At 43.1% G+C, this 18,730-nt stretch overlaps 1 protein-coding gene across 2 annotated transcripts in view; it reads left to right on the top strand.

Annotated features, from left to right (window-relative positions):
* ABCA1 (ATP binding cassette subfamily A member 1) overlaps positions 1–18,730 on the top strand; it is a 132,673-nt gene that overhangs the window by 51,810 nt on the left and 62,133 nt on the right. For both annotated transcript variants that reach the window (XM_040240976.1, XM_040240968.1), the window contains 2 exons: positions 8,480–8,601; positions 11,199–11,375. In XM_040240976.1, the coding sequence (XP_040096910.1) occupies positions 8,480–8,601; positions 11,199–11,375 (299 nt within the window). The remainder of the gene's footprint in view (positions 1–8,479; positions 8,602–11,198; positions 11,376–18,730) is intronic.

Below are 18,730 nucleotides of genomic sequence, written 5' to 3'. Positions count from 1 at the left end.
CTCACCCACTCTCTCCCTCTGGGGCCAGAGTCTCCACTGGCTGTTTAGGGGCCTGCTTACCATTCAGCTTCTTATCAGCTGTCATGAATCCTTGTTCCAGGGGCTCCTGGAACACGTCTTCCACCATGTCCACTTCTCAGTAAGACAGGTATGCCATTGCCTTAGCAGACAAGAAAGATGTGTCAGGTCTCTTCCCATCCCCTGATTTCAGTGTTGACCGATTCTGGAGTGGCAGAGCGGGCTGGGAAGTTCACAGCTCTGTTCCCCTGACCTTCTGTCCCTGTCCTCTCAGAAGGCAAGGGCAAGGATCCTGTCTTTGTACAGCATCTCTTTTATTACAGATTCCTGCCTTCAAGGAGCACTGAGAAATATTACTACTTGGAACTACAGCTCTAGTGTTTTGACTTCAGTAGCTGTTTAGAAATTTGTTGATTAATTAATTAATCAAATTGATCAAATTCCGTTCTATGTAGAATAAGGACTATGTAGTTCCTGGAGCTGTGATGGTCCCGTGGGTCTCAGAAGACTCTGGCTTCCCCAGGACTTGCCATAAAAGATCAGGGAGCACAACCCTAAATATTGTAGTTTCTCTAAGGAACTCTTCACTTGTGTCAGCTAAGACTTTATCAACATTTGTTTTGTTTTGAACTTGGTTAATTTCTCCACTTGTATTTTCTGTCTGGGCAAATTCCAGGAGGTAGTGAAGGACAGGGAAGCCTGGCTTGTTGCAGTCCATGGGGTCACAGAGAGTTGGATATGACTGAGCAACTGAACAACAACAAATATTCTCTTCCAGTATGTGTGAGTCAGTATTCAGGGCATTCTATACTGTCATTACTGTTTACCTAATCCACCACCTTCCATTTACAGAAAAATGTAGGGTTGGAGAATTTAAGCCTCCAAGGGCATGTAACTGGAAAATTCTGAAACTGAGATAGGAACCAGGTTAGCCAGACTCTAGAACTTGGAATCTTTCAAGAGTGTATCAGTATCCTTGGCAAGCCCTCACTGTAGAGAAGGAAACTTCTGGGTTGGGAACCCTGGCCCAGATGAACAGCAGGAGTTCCCGAAACTGTGTGCACCCCAGCTCCCAGCCTCCTCTAATCTGCTCTAAGGAGTCACCCCAGGGAGCAGCCAGGTCACCCTGTCTTACCCCCTTCTCCAGAACCCTGAACTTCCCAGGGAAGCCCTGGTTTTCCTGGGGAGGGTCCAGCTATCTCAGTGAAGCAGGCAGGAGCTATCCTTGAAGAAGAAAGTGGAGACCTAGCATCAGGAAAACAAACTGAAACAACAAAAAATACCCTAGAAGACACCTGAGTATGTTTGTTGCCAGCTCTTTTCTGGCAGAGAGATGTTTCGCAGTCATGTTTATACAAGGTCCTGCTTAAGCCGAGTAAAGCCAGGAGTGAGAATCTGGCCACAGTTTCTCTAGGCCATTGCCCCTGGAATAGGGTCAGGGCTGGGAGACCCTTCTTGGGTCCTTTTAAGAAGAGTATCTGGGCCTTGGAAGCGGACATGATCTTTCTCTACTTCTCTCTCTCTCTTTTTTTTTTTTTTTATTTGCCTCTTCCACCCACTTCTCAAGCAGCTGATCGCTGTGGTTTCTTTTCATGTTAAACAAAAGAGACTACAGCGATCTTGAAACTGGAGCCGGGGACAGGAGGGCACTGACCGGGAGTAACCCCGCTGCAGGCTCTGCCGAGGACTGCCCTCCTCCGCCTTCCTGGGCTGCTGCCCTGCCTCCTCGCTGCTTCTCCGCTGTGCTCAGGCAGGCTGGGAAGAAGCAAAGGAACACTAAGTGGCCCTGAGAGCGTCCCCCCACATCTACCCCGTGTATCCCCCTGGTGCAGTGATCCTCCCCGCCACACCCTTCTCCCCTGCCATGAAAGTGTTTCCTTAGCCTGCTCAGAGAGGCCCGGCCCTGAGGACTGGCAAGGAACTGAGGATTCTGTTCTGTTTGTCCTCAGCCCACAAACACACATTTCACTTGTTTTGTTCTTTGGACTCCAAGCTCCTGAATTGGTTTCTTTCTTTCTTTTTTTTTCCCCCCTCCTTTTCTTTGCCCTACACCCCTGCATACAAAGCAAAGCTCTCTGGAAAAGGACAGACCACTGCTGGCTTCTCCAGGCAAAACCAAGGAGGCTGATTTCAGCTGATCAAGTATTTTGGTCCACATTGGAGTTATGGCAACAAGAGAGCTCTTGGGGCCTTTTGCTGGATGGTGACTTTCAATCTTCTCTTCAGGCAGCAGGGACCCATGTTTAATTTAGTGACCGGTCCAGTTCCCTGATGACCATATTCTGTGACAGTATTTATAGCCTCTCAGTTACCCTTGTAAACTCCTGAGGCTCTTTCCCTCCAAAAGACTACTTTCACTTTCTTGATCTTTGTTTTCACAACAACCTATGAATGTTACTAGCCCATCTTACATCTAAGGAAACTGAGACCCAGAGAGATTCAGAAATGGAGAAAAGTGAGGTTCACAATTGCACAGTTAGGAAACAGCTGAGCTGGGACCTGAATTCAGATTTTCTAATGCCAAGTCCAATGCCGATTTAGTTTAATCCCAAGTGTACTTTTTAGTACCAACAATAAGACAATCCCTGAGATCTTCTATAACCCACACATTACAGATAGGAAAATCGAGGTCATGTCAGCTCACGTGGAAAGAGTTAAATGGCCAAGTAAGTGACTGTCTTTTCCATTAAGTGTTTTCTATCTAGTGTCCAATGACTGGTTTTTCTTACTAGTCATCTTCTATCTATGCCCATCCCTGCAGTGATGTTGTAGAGGTGATTATTCCCATTGATTCTCTGTAAAATGCTAGATTTCTTTATTCTTTTCTAAAGTTCTGATTAGGCAAACCAGTCAGCTTCAACCTTTTCTTCACCTTATAACAGTATCAGCAGAAAGAATTCATAATTCTCTCTGACTCAGGAACTCAGCCAGGCAAATACATAACGCATACACACACACACACACACACACACACCTTGGATCATAAATTCAATATTGACTTGGTTGGCAAAGTCACTTCTGTGTTCTTATCTATTCTGAAAGCATATACTTTAGGATCAGACTAGCATTGAAGCTAATGAGGTGTCTTTCCTGAAAGTGATGATGGTATTAGCCATCTTTATTAGCCCTTTATTGAGGACTTTCCTTGGTTCTAGGCCTTCTGCTGCGACTTCAGGTACATTTCTCTTTTAACCCTCAGCTCAGTGAGTGAGGTAGATGCTTGTCATCCTCATTTATCCTATTGTGGACACTTCTCATGCCCTGCTCCCAGCTCCCACATTCCTGACTGTCTTCCGGACCCTGGGCTGATGCAGCTGAGGAGGTTCACTATCTTGACCTAGTCCGTCTCACGCGCATGTCCTGTTTCATCCGTGCCTACCCACAGCAGGTCATCTCAGTTCATTACTTGATCCACTCTTTCGTGTTCATCCACTCCTTCATCATCCACCACTGACGGGATGCCTCCTCCGTGCCAGGCACTGCTGTCCTTTTGAGTAAGTCCTGGCCCTCAAGCACTTCTGTTCTTCTGGAGAAAATGATGTGGTCTCAGACAACTGTAGCTTGGGGGAAGCACACATAGGAGGCTATTAGGGTATGGAGGAATGGCCACCTGACCCAGCTTGAGGGCGTCATGTCAGGACAGGCTTCCTGGAGGAGATGACTCATGGCCCAAATCTTAAAAGATGGGTAGGAGTTAGCTAGGGCAAGAGGAGAAGGGCCATTTCAGATATTGGGCTTTCTTGGTATTACTGGCTTCTCCACTCATTTTCCTGCCAAGAAAAAAAGTGGAGAAAACTTGAGACCACAGGTACAAAATCACCCTACTCTGGCCTCACATTGTACCTCGTTCTCTTCCTTTTCCCATCCTACTCCCCAGATCTTAGGTTCTGAAGAAGCTCTTCTATGCTTATCTACTTGTGTGTTTATTTATTTGCTCAGAAACATTGAGAACCATGGGTACAAAGCACTTTGTCTACAGGGTGTCCTGGTCCCTGCGTCATGGGAGGTCTTCCTTACCCTCTCCTCGTCAGCCACAGCCTCCGGAGATTTCTGGCTGGCTGTTCTTTTCCAGAACCTGGCTTCAGTCTGTTCAGCCTAACTCCCCCCTTGAAACAGATAAGCCTCATCTGGGTCAAATGCTCCCATGAGTTGCCTTCCTTTGGCTCTGTCATCCAACACTGCTCTTTCTATTGATTTGCCTCTTCATCACCCTTATCATCCTTGGAAGTTCCTTGAGGGAAGTGTCTGTGTCCATACCTTTTCTCTATACATCATTGTGGTACACTGGTCAAGGTGAGTGAAGTAAACCCTTCTCAATAATCACAATATTATTATCATTTTTTGAGCAACTACCATGAACCCCTTGCTCACTATTCATGCATTAGCTAGTGTTAGTGAAAGTCGCTCAGTCATGTCCGATTCTTTGTGACCTCATGGACTGTAGCCCTCCAGGCTCCTCTGTCTATGGGATTCTCCAGGCAAGAGTACTGGAGTGGGTTGCCATGTCCTCCTCCAGGGAATCTTCCCAACCCAAGGATTGAACCCAGGTCTCCTATATTGCAGGCAGATTCTTTACCATCTGAGCCACCAGGGAAGCATTCATGCATTACATGCCTCTATCTCTAATCCTCATACCTTTGAAAAGTGGGTACTGTTACCCTTACCTCCTAGGTCAGAAATCTTGGGCTCTGGAAGGCAAAATGAATTTCTCAAAGCCATGCAATTCATAAACAGCAGAGTCCAGAATCAAAGTTAAGTTATTCTGTCCCCATACCCCTGGACTTTTCGTTTCACTAATGTTTCCCAAACTTGGCTGGAATCATCATGGCAGATAAAATTCTGATGCCTGTGTCTTAGCCCCAAAAGTTCTGATCATGCAGAAGTTGTTAGGGGGTGTGACCTGGGCCTTGGGATTTTTGCAAAGCCCCCCTCAGAAGTTTCATGGGAACTGAGGTTGCTAAACAGTGCGCATTGCACTGCCTTCCTCTGCCCATGCTGGCTGCAGCTTGGTGTTGGTGGCATGTAAATCTGAATCCACGTGTGTGGTATCCATGTGACCAGAATGCAGGTTCTTCGTATCTGGGGATCTTTGGCATTCCCTGCTGCCACCCCGTATGGCCACCTCACCACCCTGTGCATGGGCACTGCCAAAGGTTGTTGACTGTTTAATCAGCCTCTTGGCTCTTCTGCCTCATCCAGAGGATTCACTGAGAGGTGGTTGGGGTTTGATCACATCCAGATGTTCTCATCAGCGGAGCCTGTTGACTTAACTGAAACGTCATGTAAACGCACTGTGCATGCCCCTTTGACTAAAGCATGTTGCTTGTGACCTAGACCCATCGCATGTGCAGTGGGGTCAGCCTTCCACCCTTCAGCAGCCTTGCTCTGGAGGAAGGAGGTTGTTCTGAATTTGCCTAGCACAGTGTCGATTCCTGCTCTGGCTTTTCACACTCAGGAGTGGCCTGCCTGGTCACAGACCAGGTGAGCTCATGTGCATATTCTGTTCTGCCCGGGTCTCAGGGAAGTTTTTTTTTTTTTTTTTTTTCCCACCCCTCCCTTTACAGATGAGGCAGTGGAGACACAGCTAGGTGAGATGACCTGGCAAGTAAATGGATGCGGAGCCCAAGTTTTCTCACCCCTCGGTGTGGTAGTTTTTTCATTGTTCCACAACAGTCAGTGTTAGGCTTTCCAGGTCAGACTGCAGTTGAAGCCACTAACTTTCCTGTCTTCTTTCTGTTTACCCCTACCTTTGGGATACTGGGACATCTAGGGTGTCACTTTGTGTCTCTGGGAATACAGTTCTAGTGACCAGGGGTCCTGTTTATCTTGGGGAGCAGCCTGGGGGTCGCCCCAATATCTGCGAGCCATTCTTGAGCCTGTACAGCTGAAAGGAAATCTTCTTTGATGCTCTTCAGATAACTTCTGAAATCTTCCCAGCCCTGATTCATCTCCTGGTACTTATTTTCCAGTCACCATTCATTGATCAGTAATTCTTTGCCTGATCTGGGCACTGGGATGCAAAGATAAAAGACATATTCTGTGTCTCAGAGGCATAGTCTAGGGGAAAGTGAAAGTGAAAGCGTCTGTCTACAATGCGGGAGAACCGGGTTTGATCCCTGGCTCGGGAAGATGCCCTGGAGAAGGAAATGGCAATCCAATCCACTCCAGTACTATTGCCTGGAAAATCCCATGGACAGAGGAGCCTGGTAGGCTACAGTCCATGGGGTCACAAAGAGTCGGACATGACTGAGCTACTTCACTTTCACTTTCAAAAGGATGATCCTCAGAACCCTTGCGTTAGAAATACAGAAGATGCTTATTAAAATGTAGATTCTTAGGCCCCACTCTAGAGCTACTATTTCAGGATCTCTGGGAATCCAGCCCAAGAAATTACATTTTAGCATGTCCCTAGGTGAATCTTCAGTGCTCTGAGGTTTGGCAGCTACAGAAGTGAATGCGATGGTATGAAGACAGTATCGTATGTGTCTCAGGAGGGACACTCACTCGGCCAGGACCACTGTGTCATGGGGAATAACTGCTGTTGCTGCTAAGTTGCTTCAGTCGTGTCTCACTCTGTGCGACCCCATAGACGGCAGCCCACTAGGCTCCTCTGTCCCTGGGATTCTCCAGGCAAGAATACTGGAGTGGGTTGCCATTTCCTTCTCCAGTGCATGAAAGTGAAAATTCAAAGTGAAGTCGCTCAGTCGTGCGTGACTCTTAGCGACCCCATGGACTACAGCCTACCAGGCTCCTTCATCCATGGGATTTTCCAGGCAAGAGTACTGGAGTGGGGTGCCATTGCCTTCTCCGGGGGAATAACTGGGAGTTAGCCAAATAAGGTGTAGCAAGAGAACTGTTTCTCTAGAGATGTGAGTCATGCTCAGTGTGCCCTTCTGTGGTGGTGGTTTAGTGGCTAAATCATGTCCAGCTCTTGTAACCCCATGGACTGTAGCCCACCAGGCTCCTCTGTCCATGGGATTTCCCAGGCAACAATACTGGAATGAGTTGCCATTTCCTTCTCTAAGGGATCTTCCTGACCCAGGGATTGAACCTGGGTCTCTTGCGTTGCAGGCAGATTCTTTACCAACTGAGATTATTAAAAGTTTACTTTAGCAGAACATGCCTGAATCAGACAGCACTGATGAGAGTCTGGCTGGGTTTTGAGACCTCCTCCTACTTTATCTCTGCACATCACCCCCTTAGCTCCCAGGATTAACTCCTGTCCTCTTTTTAAGCCTCACCTCACAGCCCTGTTTTCTGATCAGACATCTATTTCTCATCAGTTAAGTGATTTGAGTTTGCTAGGTTTGCCCCCTAGAGGTCGGTTCATGCCAGGGCCTGTGGGCTGCAGTCTCTCAGTGATGTCTGGCCAGTCATCAGGTCTTGATGAGCCGGCCTTCTCTTTATTGAATGAAGTTGGGTTATTATGAGAGAGGGGCAGAAGGAGAAGTGGACACTCAAATGAAATATGGCAGAGAAAATGAGAGCATTCCAGTAAGGGGGACCCACGAAGCATCTGGTCACCTCACTGTTTGGAGATAAAGAAGCTGAAATTCGGAAAGATGATACGAAATATCCAAGTGATACCACTTAGGCACAGCCTCCAAGTCTAGGGACTAAAATTGGATTTCTGGCTAGTGCTTTTTCTGCTTCACTACACTGGATTGGAACCTTTTCTAAATGTACCTGGAGGGCTTATTATTTAAAGTGATTCTGTAGGAAACCCTGCAGCAATACAATCATTTAGTAGTGTTGATTTTTAAAATGCATGCATGCATATTTTCTTAAAGCAGGGGCCGGCCTGGGTGTGGGAGCTCTGTAATCACGTGTTCCACGTCTGGAACTGAAATGAAGTCAGGCCTGTGAAAGCACTTTGATATGCATAATGCTCTGCACCCTTGGTTCTCTAAAGGTGTGCCCCAGACCAGCAGGTGACAGCATCGCCTGGAAGCTTGTTAGAAATGCAAATTATCCAGCTTCACCCCAGGCCGCTGAATCAGAAACTCTGGGGGGTAGGGGACCAGTTTTCACAAGCCCTGCAGGTGATTCTGATGCCTCTTCAAGTTTCAGAACCACTGTTTTGCATCAGGAAGAAACCAGCCCTTTGGGCTTGTGGGAATAAGGTTTTAAGTATCTCTGAGTTTAGCTGTCTGAGATGGCACTGGGGAGATAGGAGCTGTGGGGTCAGGGTCACAAATCTCAGATTTGTTTACTTATTCTTGGAAAAGCGAGAAAAGGCTGTGTGTGTGTATGTGTACGCAGTGTCGCACTTCACAGTTTCAGAAAGCACTCTTTTCATGTCTCTGCTGTTAAGGCAAAACTCCCTGAACCTCATTTCTCTGTGTGCTCAATTGCTTTAAAATGAGGCAATCAATATTAGGATATTTTGCTCCATTGTGCTCTTTTTTTTTTTCTTTTTAGTTACTCATGAAATGAAAATGAAACACTATTTCTCCCACAGGCTTGAAACTTCAGGACTTCTTGGTAGACAATGAAACCTTCTCTGGATTCCTGCATCACAACCTCTCTCTGCCAAGGCCAACTGTGGACAAGATGCTGGGGGCTGATGTCAGTCTCCGCAAGGTAAACTGCGATCTTCATCTTCCCTGGTGGGGCTCGTGGCAATGACATTATACGAGAGCACCTGGAAGGAAGTGAATAAACTCCTGTCTTTGTAACGGTACTGAAGGAGGTTGGCGGCTCCAATGCCACGTCACCTATTTTTACCTCCCTTCTCAGGCTGGCCCTGCCATACCATCCAGAGAGTGGAAAGTGCAACCTCGTGTCATGGGCCAACTGGTTGAAATAAAACTGATTTCCTGCCTGTCAATTGGCATGTATTGATTTTGTTTGTTTGTGAAAGTCGCTCAGTCATGTCTGACTCTTTGAGACCCCATGGAATACAGTCCATGGAATTCTCTAGGCTGGAATACTGGAGTGGGTAGCCTTTCCCTTCTCCAGGGGATCTTCCCAGCCCAGGGATCGAATCCAGGTCTCCTGCAGGCGGATTCTTCACCAGCTGAGCCACAAGGGAAGCCCAGGCATGTGTTGATAACGTCTTCCTAAAGGGGAGATGAATTTAAGATGAATTAAGCATTTAAAAAAAAAATCTCACAGTTCTGAAACAATAACTTGGGTTGAGGATTGTTACCTAAAGTGTCTCTTGTCTATAAAATCTAAAACAGATGTTTAAAATGTAGTGCTTTCTTTTTTAAAATTTAAATTTATTTCTTTTTAATTGGAGGATAACTCTTTATAATATTGTGTTGGTTTCTGCCATATATCAACATGAATCCGCCATAGGTATACATATGTCCCCTCCCTCTTGAACCTTCTTCCTACCTCCCACTCCTTCCCACCCATCTATATTGCCACAGAGAACCAGATTTGAGCTCCCTCCATCAGAAAGCAAATCCCCACTGGCTATCTATTTGTAATGTTTCTTTTAAAGATAGATGAGAGAGATATCTAGAAAATATAGAATATAAATAATAAGTAAACAGAAATTAAATAAAAATGAATAAAAATATTTAAAATTAAAATAAATAGAAAGATATCTGTTATTAAGGAGAATATGCTTAATTTTTAAAAAAATTGATAAAATCAGGAAGTAATATTAGTGTTTAGTAAGATTTTAACCTTAGATGTTAAAGAACTTTTCTCTAGCATTATTAGATAATCATCCAGCTCCTATGCAGTGGGCAGCAGGCCCAGATTGCATAGTTATTGATTTCCAGGGGACCTTCTCAAGTTTATTCTCTGGTAGAAAGGGGAACTGCTTCCTTACCCTGTCTCATGTTTATATACTAGCTTGACTTTGCCATAAGCAGAAGTAGTGGAACTGTTTATGCCCCAAAATAAAATCTTTGCTTTACATGATATAGAATTTTTAAAATTAGAAAAATGTTCTTACTGCTTGCCCTTATGAAACTAGGAAAATATGCCTGTGTTTACCAATTCTGCGGTTGGGAGATGGGCCAAAGGCAGCAGGCTTATAAAAATCATTAGCATGATTTCCATTGCCCCCTGCCAACTTCTTATCTGTCACATCCCACCAGTTTAAAATAAGGGGCATCCTAAATATGGAAGTGGTCCTTGCAAGGTAATTAGTCTCTGTAGTCACTGTTATCACTGTCTTAAACACAAATACTAAAGGTCGGCTAGCAGCAAGGGCTAGTCAGAGAAAAGAGGAAAAGCAAAGTGTACTTGAGTATCTGGCAGTAGGTAGAAACTTAATGGAAACCATGACAGACCAAGTGCTCTGCAGTGCTGGAAAGCTGCATGGGTCCTGAGAAGCTTCTGGTCCATTACTCCCAGGAGGTTGTACCACGAGCAGGTCAGGCTGCCTTAATTGAAACAAACAGAGCATGTTGTGACAGAGTAATAGAGTCTGAATTGTTCATTCATTCGTTCCACAAATATTTATTGTCCACATGTTCCAGCACTGAGGACACAAAAGGAACATGAAAAAACAAGGTCTCTCATCTTATTGAACTTTTGCCTAATGAACAATAAGGGCCATATGTGAAGAAGTGTTAGATCCAGTAAAGCTAGTTACATAAGATATGGCCAAGGAGAAGTTCTTTGCTATAATGTGTAGGCCAGTTCTAAGTCATTCTTATCTGTCAATGAGATAAGAGGATTGACTTTCTAGTACTCTGTTTTGATACAAGTAAAAGGAAGAGTTCCACATTCTGAAATTGTTTGAACATAGTTATATGCCTTAGTTAAATATCTTTATCTACAAATAAATAGTATAAATACATTTTCCCCCACGATTTAGTCCAACCCCAGTTTAAAATATCATTTATTTCCAAATAATGAGAACTTTCTATTTTCTCTAACAAGAGTGGTTTGGGGGGTTCAGAATCCAGATTCCTATTTGCTGAGTCATGTGTCCCACTTTTGAGAAAAATAATTAGACTCAGGATTTCCCTTCCCAAGGAGAAGAGTGTGGAGGTGATGAGTCAAATGCCACATTCTGGTTTTGAATGTCCTGTAGCATTATGCCTTGCTTTATCCTGAAGTTCAGTAGAGACCCAGTGCTCTGGACAGGGTATAGTAGTGTCCATTCCTCAAAGCGATATTGATATGAAGTGTCCCCAAGAGGCTTCAAGGACCCTGCTTCCCATCTGTGTAATCTAGTTTTACTTCTCTCTCTTTGCATGAAATGTTTATAGGTATTTTTGCAAGGCTACCAGTTACATTTGACCAGTCTGTGCAATGGATCAAAACTGGGAGAGGTGATTCGACTTGGTGACCAAGAAGTTTCTAGGTTTTGTAGCCTGCCAAGGGAGAAACTGAATGCAGCAGAGCAGGTGCTTCGTTCCAACTTGGATATCCTGAAGCCAATCCTGGTGAGTAGGCTTGCTGTGTAGGGAAGCTTTTAGGATGTGACATTTTTCCCTGGACAGCATGACTCTGTTTTTGTAGAAACATAGGGCAGGCTGGGAGTTGGCGATGTGATTGGCTCAGATTCCGAGGCATCTCCCCAAGAGTCAGTAAGGGAAGAGTGAGTTGGGTGTGGCTCTGAGTCCAAATCTGTTTCAGAGAAGACCTACTTTTTTTATGGTTTTTAATGTTGTAAAGGTTCATTTGAAGAAGGAATTCTCTAGATTAAAAAAAAAAAAGTCTCAAAACCATTAATGGGAAGATGGATGTCCATTTTAAAAAGCCTATCAGAAAGGAAACACTGAGATGTCTCAGTGGGAAAACCCTGGGATTAAATGGGAGCACATGTGATAATTAACTTAAAAAATGACAAAATTGCTTTCAGAGGTTAAAAAGTACCAACGAAGTCTGATTATCAGTTGGCAATCACTCATTCAAAGAAGCAGTCCATGAGAATACACATTCATTTCTAATCCAAAAATAGGACTAAGTCTGAGCATTCTGGTTGTCAGTGCTGTGCCTAGTTCCAAAATAAGTATCTTTCTTTAGGTTTTCTGGGAGCTCTGGTAAAATGCCTTGTGAACAACATCCTTTAGCATCCATCCAGCGTTCAGGTTTCCTGCTTACCAGACAGCTCCCTGATTGTCAGTAGGCTCTTTTAAAACCAGGGGAAAAGCCCTGGAAGAAGAACATGCATGGAAAGAGATCTTCCTCATTCTAATAGAAAGACATTGGAAACTTCTGGGACTTTGCACACCATGATTTCTCTAGAGAAAGATGGGCCCTCCTGGGGTACTAAGAAGGTTCGGTTTCTAGACCCTGTACCTGGATCATCTCCTAGAATGTTCCTTAGAAACACATCCCAGAGTTTACACTCTTGACTGACCATCGAAGAGTCCTTGGATCTGCTTGATTCTCTGCCTGAAGTGAAGGTAGTAGTAAAATGGAATTCTGCTGCTTCCCTGGCAGGTTTTATTGTGGCCCCCATCAGTGTGAAGGGCTTAGCCTCAATGCATAAGATCTGTTTTTGTTTTCGTCCAGAAATAGCGTTGTCTACTTCAGCGTTTTAAAAAATATACTGAGTTGTTTTTTTCTAGTGGTCTGTGATTCTGTAGTATAATTTACAGAGAGGTTTGCAGCCCCAGATAACTGGCCTAGTCGGATAAGCTCACCTGTGAAGACAACTTGCAGCCTGTTGGCACTTTCTGCATCATGAGTCAGAGTCAAAGGTTGTTGCAAATACTAGCTCATTTCCTTGGACTATTTTGGTTGTTTTGCTTTGCTTCGCTACAAGACAGAAATGTTCACCCTTTCAGCTGGGATGATTTGAACTTTGGAAAGATGAGTGTTTTTAGAAGACAGAATAAATTTACTCTGGTGCCCATTCATTGTTTCATTTCTGTTTACTCATTAAACACCTATTGTGTGCACAGCCCAGTAAAATCCCTCCAATTATGTAATTTCTGAATTACGCTCTAAGTAGAAAGACAGCAAAGCCTTCATAATCTGACAGTCAATAGCGTAGGGTTTGACTTGAAAAATCTCTCCCTAGTTGGGAAAATTAGTGTGATTGGGAGTGTGGGAATGTCCTGTCATAACTGTCAGCTGCTTCACAGCCCATGCTGTCGTGCTGTGGGGGAGCCTTGTCGACCAGTTGGTTCACGGCAGGTGTTGATTAGGGTGGCTGCCAGATGCTTCCTCCACATCTCTTGGGCATAGGAGCATTTCAGGTTCTGCTCCTGCCTGTCAGCTGTTATTGTGAGATCTCTCTTCCTAAAATCAGAAAATGGGGCTCTTGAATCAGAACATGGTGAGTGGCCAGGATGGCTCTGTGTAAAGATGTTTTAGGAGATACAATTGGGATGAAATGACTTCCAAACATTTTGAAATGTGACTCTTAAAGCAGTGCCTTAATTGGAGCACTGGGATTGATATTTGATTTATATTAAGCAGCCTTTTGCTTTTGCCGTTTGGTTGGAATTTTGATATTGGTGATGGCAGATGGGTGTGCTGTGAGACCTCCTTGTACACAGGCAGTTAATTGTGCCAAGAAATACAATAGGAGCAGCAACCAACATTAGGGGGTGGGAGAGAGAGAAACTATTCTGTCAATACGTATTTCTGCATCAAAAGTGGGTTTCGAGGAGAGACACGCTTTGAAACATTTCTGCTCTTTCTCTCTTTTTCTTGGTGTGGCTGTTTCTCTGTTTTTCAGTCAAGATATTCTGATTCTATCTCCTGGGTCTCCTTCAGTCCTCTGATGACCAGTTGGACCACAGTATTTTGACAACAGTGGGGAAGTGTGGCATGGTAGAAGGGGTGTAGGCTTGGGGTCAGCTGTTTCTGGGTTCAAATACTGCCTCAGCATTTTACCAGTTGTGCTACCTTAGATAAATTAAGCCTCAGTTTCCTATTCTTTCACATAGTGATAATGTAGTTTGCCCTTTGCTGTGATTATTGCTCACATATATGAAAAGCCTGGCATAGGTCCAGTGCACATTAGATGCTCAATAAAAAGAAGTTAATAATTTAATTTATGTGAGTGATATAAATTATGTGCTTGTAAACAGTGGCTGGTAATGTAGACATTTTCTTCTATAAATCAGTGCTAGCAATCAGTCATTAATGTTCATTACATTTTACATCTGGATACCACCCTTATGGCAGAAAGCAAAGAAGAACTAAAGAGCCTCTTGCTAAAAGTGAAAGAGGAGAGTGAAAAAGTTGGCTTAAAACTCAACATTCAAAAAATGAAGATCATGGCATCTAGTCTCATCACTTCATGGCAAATAGATGGGGAAACAATGAGAGAATTTATTTTGGGGGGCTCCAGAATTACTGCAGATGGTGACTGCAGCCATGAAATTAAAAGATGCTTGCTCCTTGGAAGAAAAGCTATGACAAACCTAGACAGCATATTAAAAAGCAGAGACATTACTTTGCTGACAGAGTACATCTAGTCAAAGCTATGGTTTTTCCAGTAGTCACGTATGGTTGGATGTGAGAGTTGGACTACAAAGAAAGCTGATCACCGAAGAATTGATGCTTTTGAACTGTGATGTTGGAGAAGACTCTTGAGAGTCCCTTGGACTGCAAGGAGATCCAACCAGTCCATCCTAAAGGAGATCAGTCCTGGGTGTTCATTGGAAGGACTGATGTTGAAGCAGAAACTCCAATACGTTGGCCACCTGATACAAAGAACTGACTCACTGGAAAAGACCTGATGCTAGGCAAGATTGAAGGTGGGAGGAGAAGGGGACGACAGGATGAGATGGTTGGATGGCATCACCGACTTGATGGACATGAGTTTGAGCAAGCTTGGGGAGTTGGTGATGGACAGGGAAGCCTGGAGTTCTGCAGTCCACGGGGTTGCAAAGAGTCAGACGTGCCTGAATGACTGCACTGAATTGAAAGTGCATTTTATCGTATGATATAACTGATTGACATATTCTATAGATTAGCATGTGGACAGCTTCAGGGAGAGTGTTCATTCTGCCATAACTGCCTTTGGATTAGAACATACATTGGAACAATATTTCATTAAGTCTTTGAAGTGTTTCTTCAGTGCCCTTGGCTTTTTTTATCAGTCCTATTCCAGCCCTGTGTACTTTCTTGCTTGTATTCTGAGAGTGACTCTAAGGCACAGTAAACACTACTCATTAAAGTTTGTCATGCATAAACAAATAGAGTGGTAACTTTGGGAAGCAGAGCATCTCTAAACAAGGCATGAGATATTCATCAACAAAACTAACACATAATTACTGTCTGTCTGCTTTGTACCAGTTACTGGTTGAAGGCATTGAAGTTTCAGCCATGAACAAGACAGATAAGGTCCACATGGTACTTTCATTCCAGTGAACACTGAGAACCGACTTTAAGGCTGAGATTGGGAATTTGAGGAATTCTTCACAGGTTCTGGGTTCTGTAAAGTGAGGGCTGCCCTTCCCAGCATCTCCCTAACAACAGCTTGTTCAACGTGGAACACCGTGATCCCCAGTGAAAGTCTGTGTGGTTAAGTATGCTTGGGCTGTAGTCCTGTCTCAGTGATGTGAAGATGGTGTCTGATCCTCGTGGCAAGGGAAACGGTATCTGATTTGAGTTAGCAAGGGCAGGCATACAGACTGACCTTTATTTCAGTAACAACTTAGATATTGCACAACTATGTGACTAGATTGTCTTGACTTCTGGTGACACCTTCACCTGAAAACAGAAAGTTCTGTCTCCATGGAACAGAGTGTTCTGTTTCTGTATCTTCTGATGTATGTAGTCCGCTCTTGCAAAGGTGGAACTCTGTTCATGGGACAAAGGAGGTAAGGTGAGTGGTGCCCTGAAGTGCCCAGAGGACTAGTGAGCTCACAGCTGGACTGTGCAGGGATAGAAAGAGCAGGCATAAGAGGAGTGAACAGTCATTCTTGTCTTGAAGGGTTTTGGTTTAGCGTCTTCTTGACCCTTTGATAAGGACTCAGCTTGGCTCATAGCTTTTGGGGATTAGGTATTTCTCAGTTTGTGACATGCAGTGACAATGTTTTGCAGGAGAAAACACTTGGTTTTCCCTCTCCTCCTGCCTGGAACACAGACTCTTGTGGGAAGTATCAGGTTTTGTTTGGTTTTGTATAATTTTACTGCCCACCTGTTTACAACATGTGCTTTTGCCTGACAAGCAATTGCAGTTGCTGTCATTTGGTAAATTGTAGAATGACACATCTCAGGGATTTACTGTTTTAGACTCTGTTCACCTAATTCCTGGGAGAACAGGGGAAACACAGAACTGGGGATAAATTACTAAACTAAACAGTGTGTTAATATGACTCAACTCCAAATAGACAGATGTTTTTGCCTCAAATATACTATTTTTTCCTTGAAATAATATAATTAGTTTACTTGAAATAGTATAATTTTTTTCTTGCCATGTCTAAGATAAAGGCTTGATTTTTGATCCTGAATTATGTGGTAGTAGGTATATTTAACTATGTTTAGAAATAGCAAAAATGAAATATTTTAATGTGTTAGTCACATATAATTTAAAATTTAATATTTAAGTTGTTGAATTGCTTTTAAAAGATTAGTACTGTCCTTAGACATGAGTTATAATTTCCTACTTCAATAAAAATTATTAAAATGTTCCTCAAAGGACAATTGTTATTGTCATGTAAATGACTGCAAAGAGACAGTAATTGCTTTGGGTGATGATAGTCTTTATACCTGGTATGTGGCTTACTTATTTTCAACTGGAAGTAAAACATATAAATCCTAGCCCTGAGTTGGCTCTTCTGAATATGGGCAAAGTGAAGCAGAGATTGTAGTCTGCTTTATAAGAGTATTTCAGGGAAGTTTGAAATGTACAATGAACACATTAAAACATGCATTTGCAGGGAGAAAATAAAATTGTGTCTTATATTGAGAATACCATTCAAATATATATACAAGCACATCTCATTGTAGTAGTGGAGTCCCTACAAAATTTTGAGTATGGATAAGATTTTTTTAAACTTAAAAGGATTTCCAATTGCATTTTAATTTCACAGATGCTCTGTCTTATATTTCTATCTGGCTACCACTTCTAATGCATTAATAGTCATCTCTCCCACTTGTCCCTTTGTATAGCTGTCATCTATAAACAAACACTTCATTTCTTCAGGAAATCCCCACACAGGGGGTCAGGGAGACAGTGGTAAACAAGGTATAGATCTGTGTTCCCTGCTGTTGGGGAGAGGAGGGACAGATAAAGGAAGAGATGCTGTTCAGAGTGTTAGCCTCTCTGCTGGGTGCTGTGCATCAGGAGACCTCTGATGGGGTGTCCTAACCTAGACTTTGAGGATTAGGAAAGAAACATCCTCTAAGTTGGAACCGAAAGAATAGAGGTTAGCCAAGTAAAGACAGAATTTTCCACGCAGAGGACATACTGTATGCATGGGGCTCCGAGGAAAGAGGCAAGAGAAGGTGGCATTTAGAGGAACTGTGCATGACTGAGTAGGTCAGAGTGGATCAGATGTAGCTACGGGGAATTTGATGGGGAGAGGAATGGTAAGACATGACACTCCAGAGGTGCAGAGGGACATGTTCATTTAGCCTTCGTAGGCTATTGGGCCTCATCCTTGGAGCCAGGGGAGCCACTTTAAGGCTGCAGATGTGAGTGACTTGATGAGGTGAATATGAAACAGAGTTTATTTGTGAATTTGAATGATCTATGAAGCAGGACTCACACCAGTCCATTTCTCACCCTCCTGATGTGGTCTTTCCTTTGCTTTTTACTTTTCTTCCACATTTCTTGGGTGCCTAGTTATTATGTGCCAGGAACTGTGCTGGACAGTGAGTTGAAATAAAACACCAACTCAGAAATTAAAATCAAATCGACTTTGATAAGTTATTGACTTTAAAAAAAAATTCAGTCTTTTACAATTTAAACTAAATTTTTGGTGGGGCACATGCTGCAGCATACACAGAAATAGAAATATAATGTTGAACACATGAAATTCATATAATGTTATAAACCGTTGTTACTCCAATTTTAGAAAAGAAAAAGAGAATTCATGTGGAAGGAAGAACTTAAGGAGGATAAAAAGAATATAAAGAAGTCATCTATTAGACCCAGAAAGGATGGCATAATGGCTTTTGTCATTATGGAGCCAGTGCTCCAGAATGTCATGGTTTTAGGAAATGTTGCAGTGTTGTGATTAACACATATTACCGAAATGGGTAAGGGCTTTGAGTAATATAATACTCATTTGTCTGTTCTTCTTATAATGCTAGTGTAGTATTTAGTTATGATCTAAAAATATTGAATAATGCATGAATTCCTGTTAGCTTAACACAGAATGTACAGTCTCCACTAAAGATTTAATTTTCCCCTTTTCCCTGTTTTCCTTCAATCTTGCCTCCTGTGCAGGGAGCTCAATGGGGACCTCTATGAATTTATAGCCAAGGGAATGCTTTTGGTTATGAAAAATAGTACTAGAAATTCCAAACTGTGAATGGCTTACTGGAGCTCTTTGGAAATACTATTGGCAAGCTCTGTCTGCCTTTGTCAAGTAAATATGAGCAAGAGACCACAGTTAATAGTTGGTGCAGGCACTTGGTTCTCAGATTGCATTGTTTGGCCCCGTTTCAAGGCATCTTGCCTGGGGTTAATTTTGTTCAAGGAAGTTAGACATCTTTTGAATCTGATATGTATTCAACCTAACCTATATTCCTATCCTTCATTCCTGCCCATCTCCTTCCCTCTTCCTTTTTTCTTATTTTTCCTTGAATTAAAAAGAAAATTATGAAATAGTTCCTTTCAAGAAATAACACACTACAGATATAGTTGCTGTCATCTGTATAT

The sequence above is a fragment of the Oryx dammah genome, unplaced genomic scaffold, assembly GCF_014754425.2.
Source record: "Oryx dammah isolate SB20612 unplaced genomic scaffold, SCBI_Odam_1.1 HiC_scaffold_1, whole genome shotgun sequence".
Lineage (NCBI taxonomy): Eukaryota > Metazoa > Chordata > Mammalia > Artiodactyla > Bovidae > Oryx > Oryx dammah.
The sequence above is the reverse complement of the archived record's forward strand: the minus strand, read 5'-3'. Positions and strand labels throughout refer to the sequence as shown.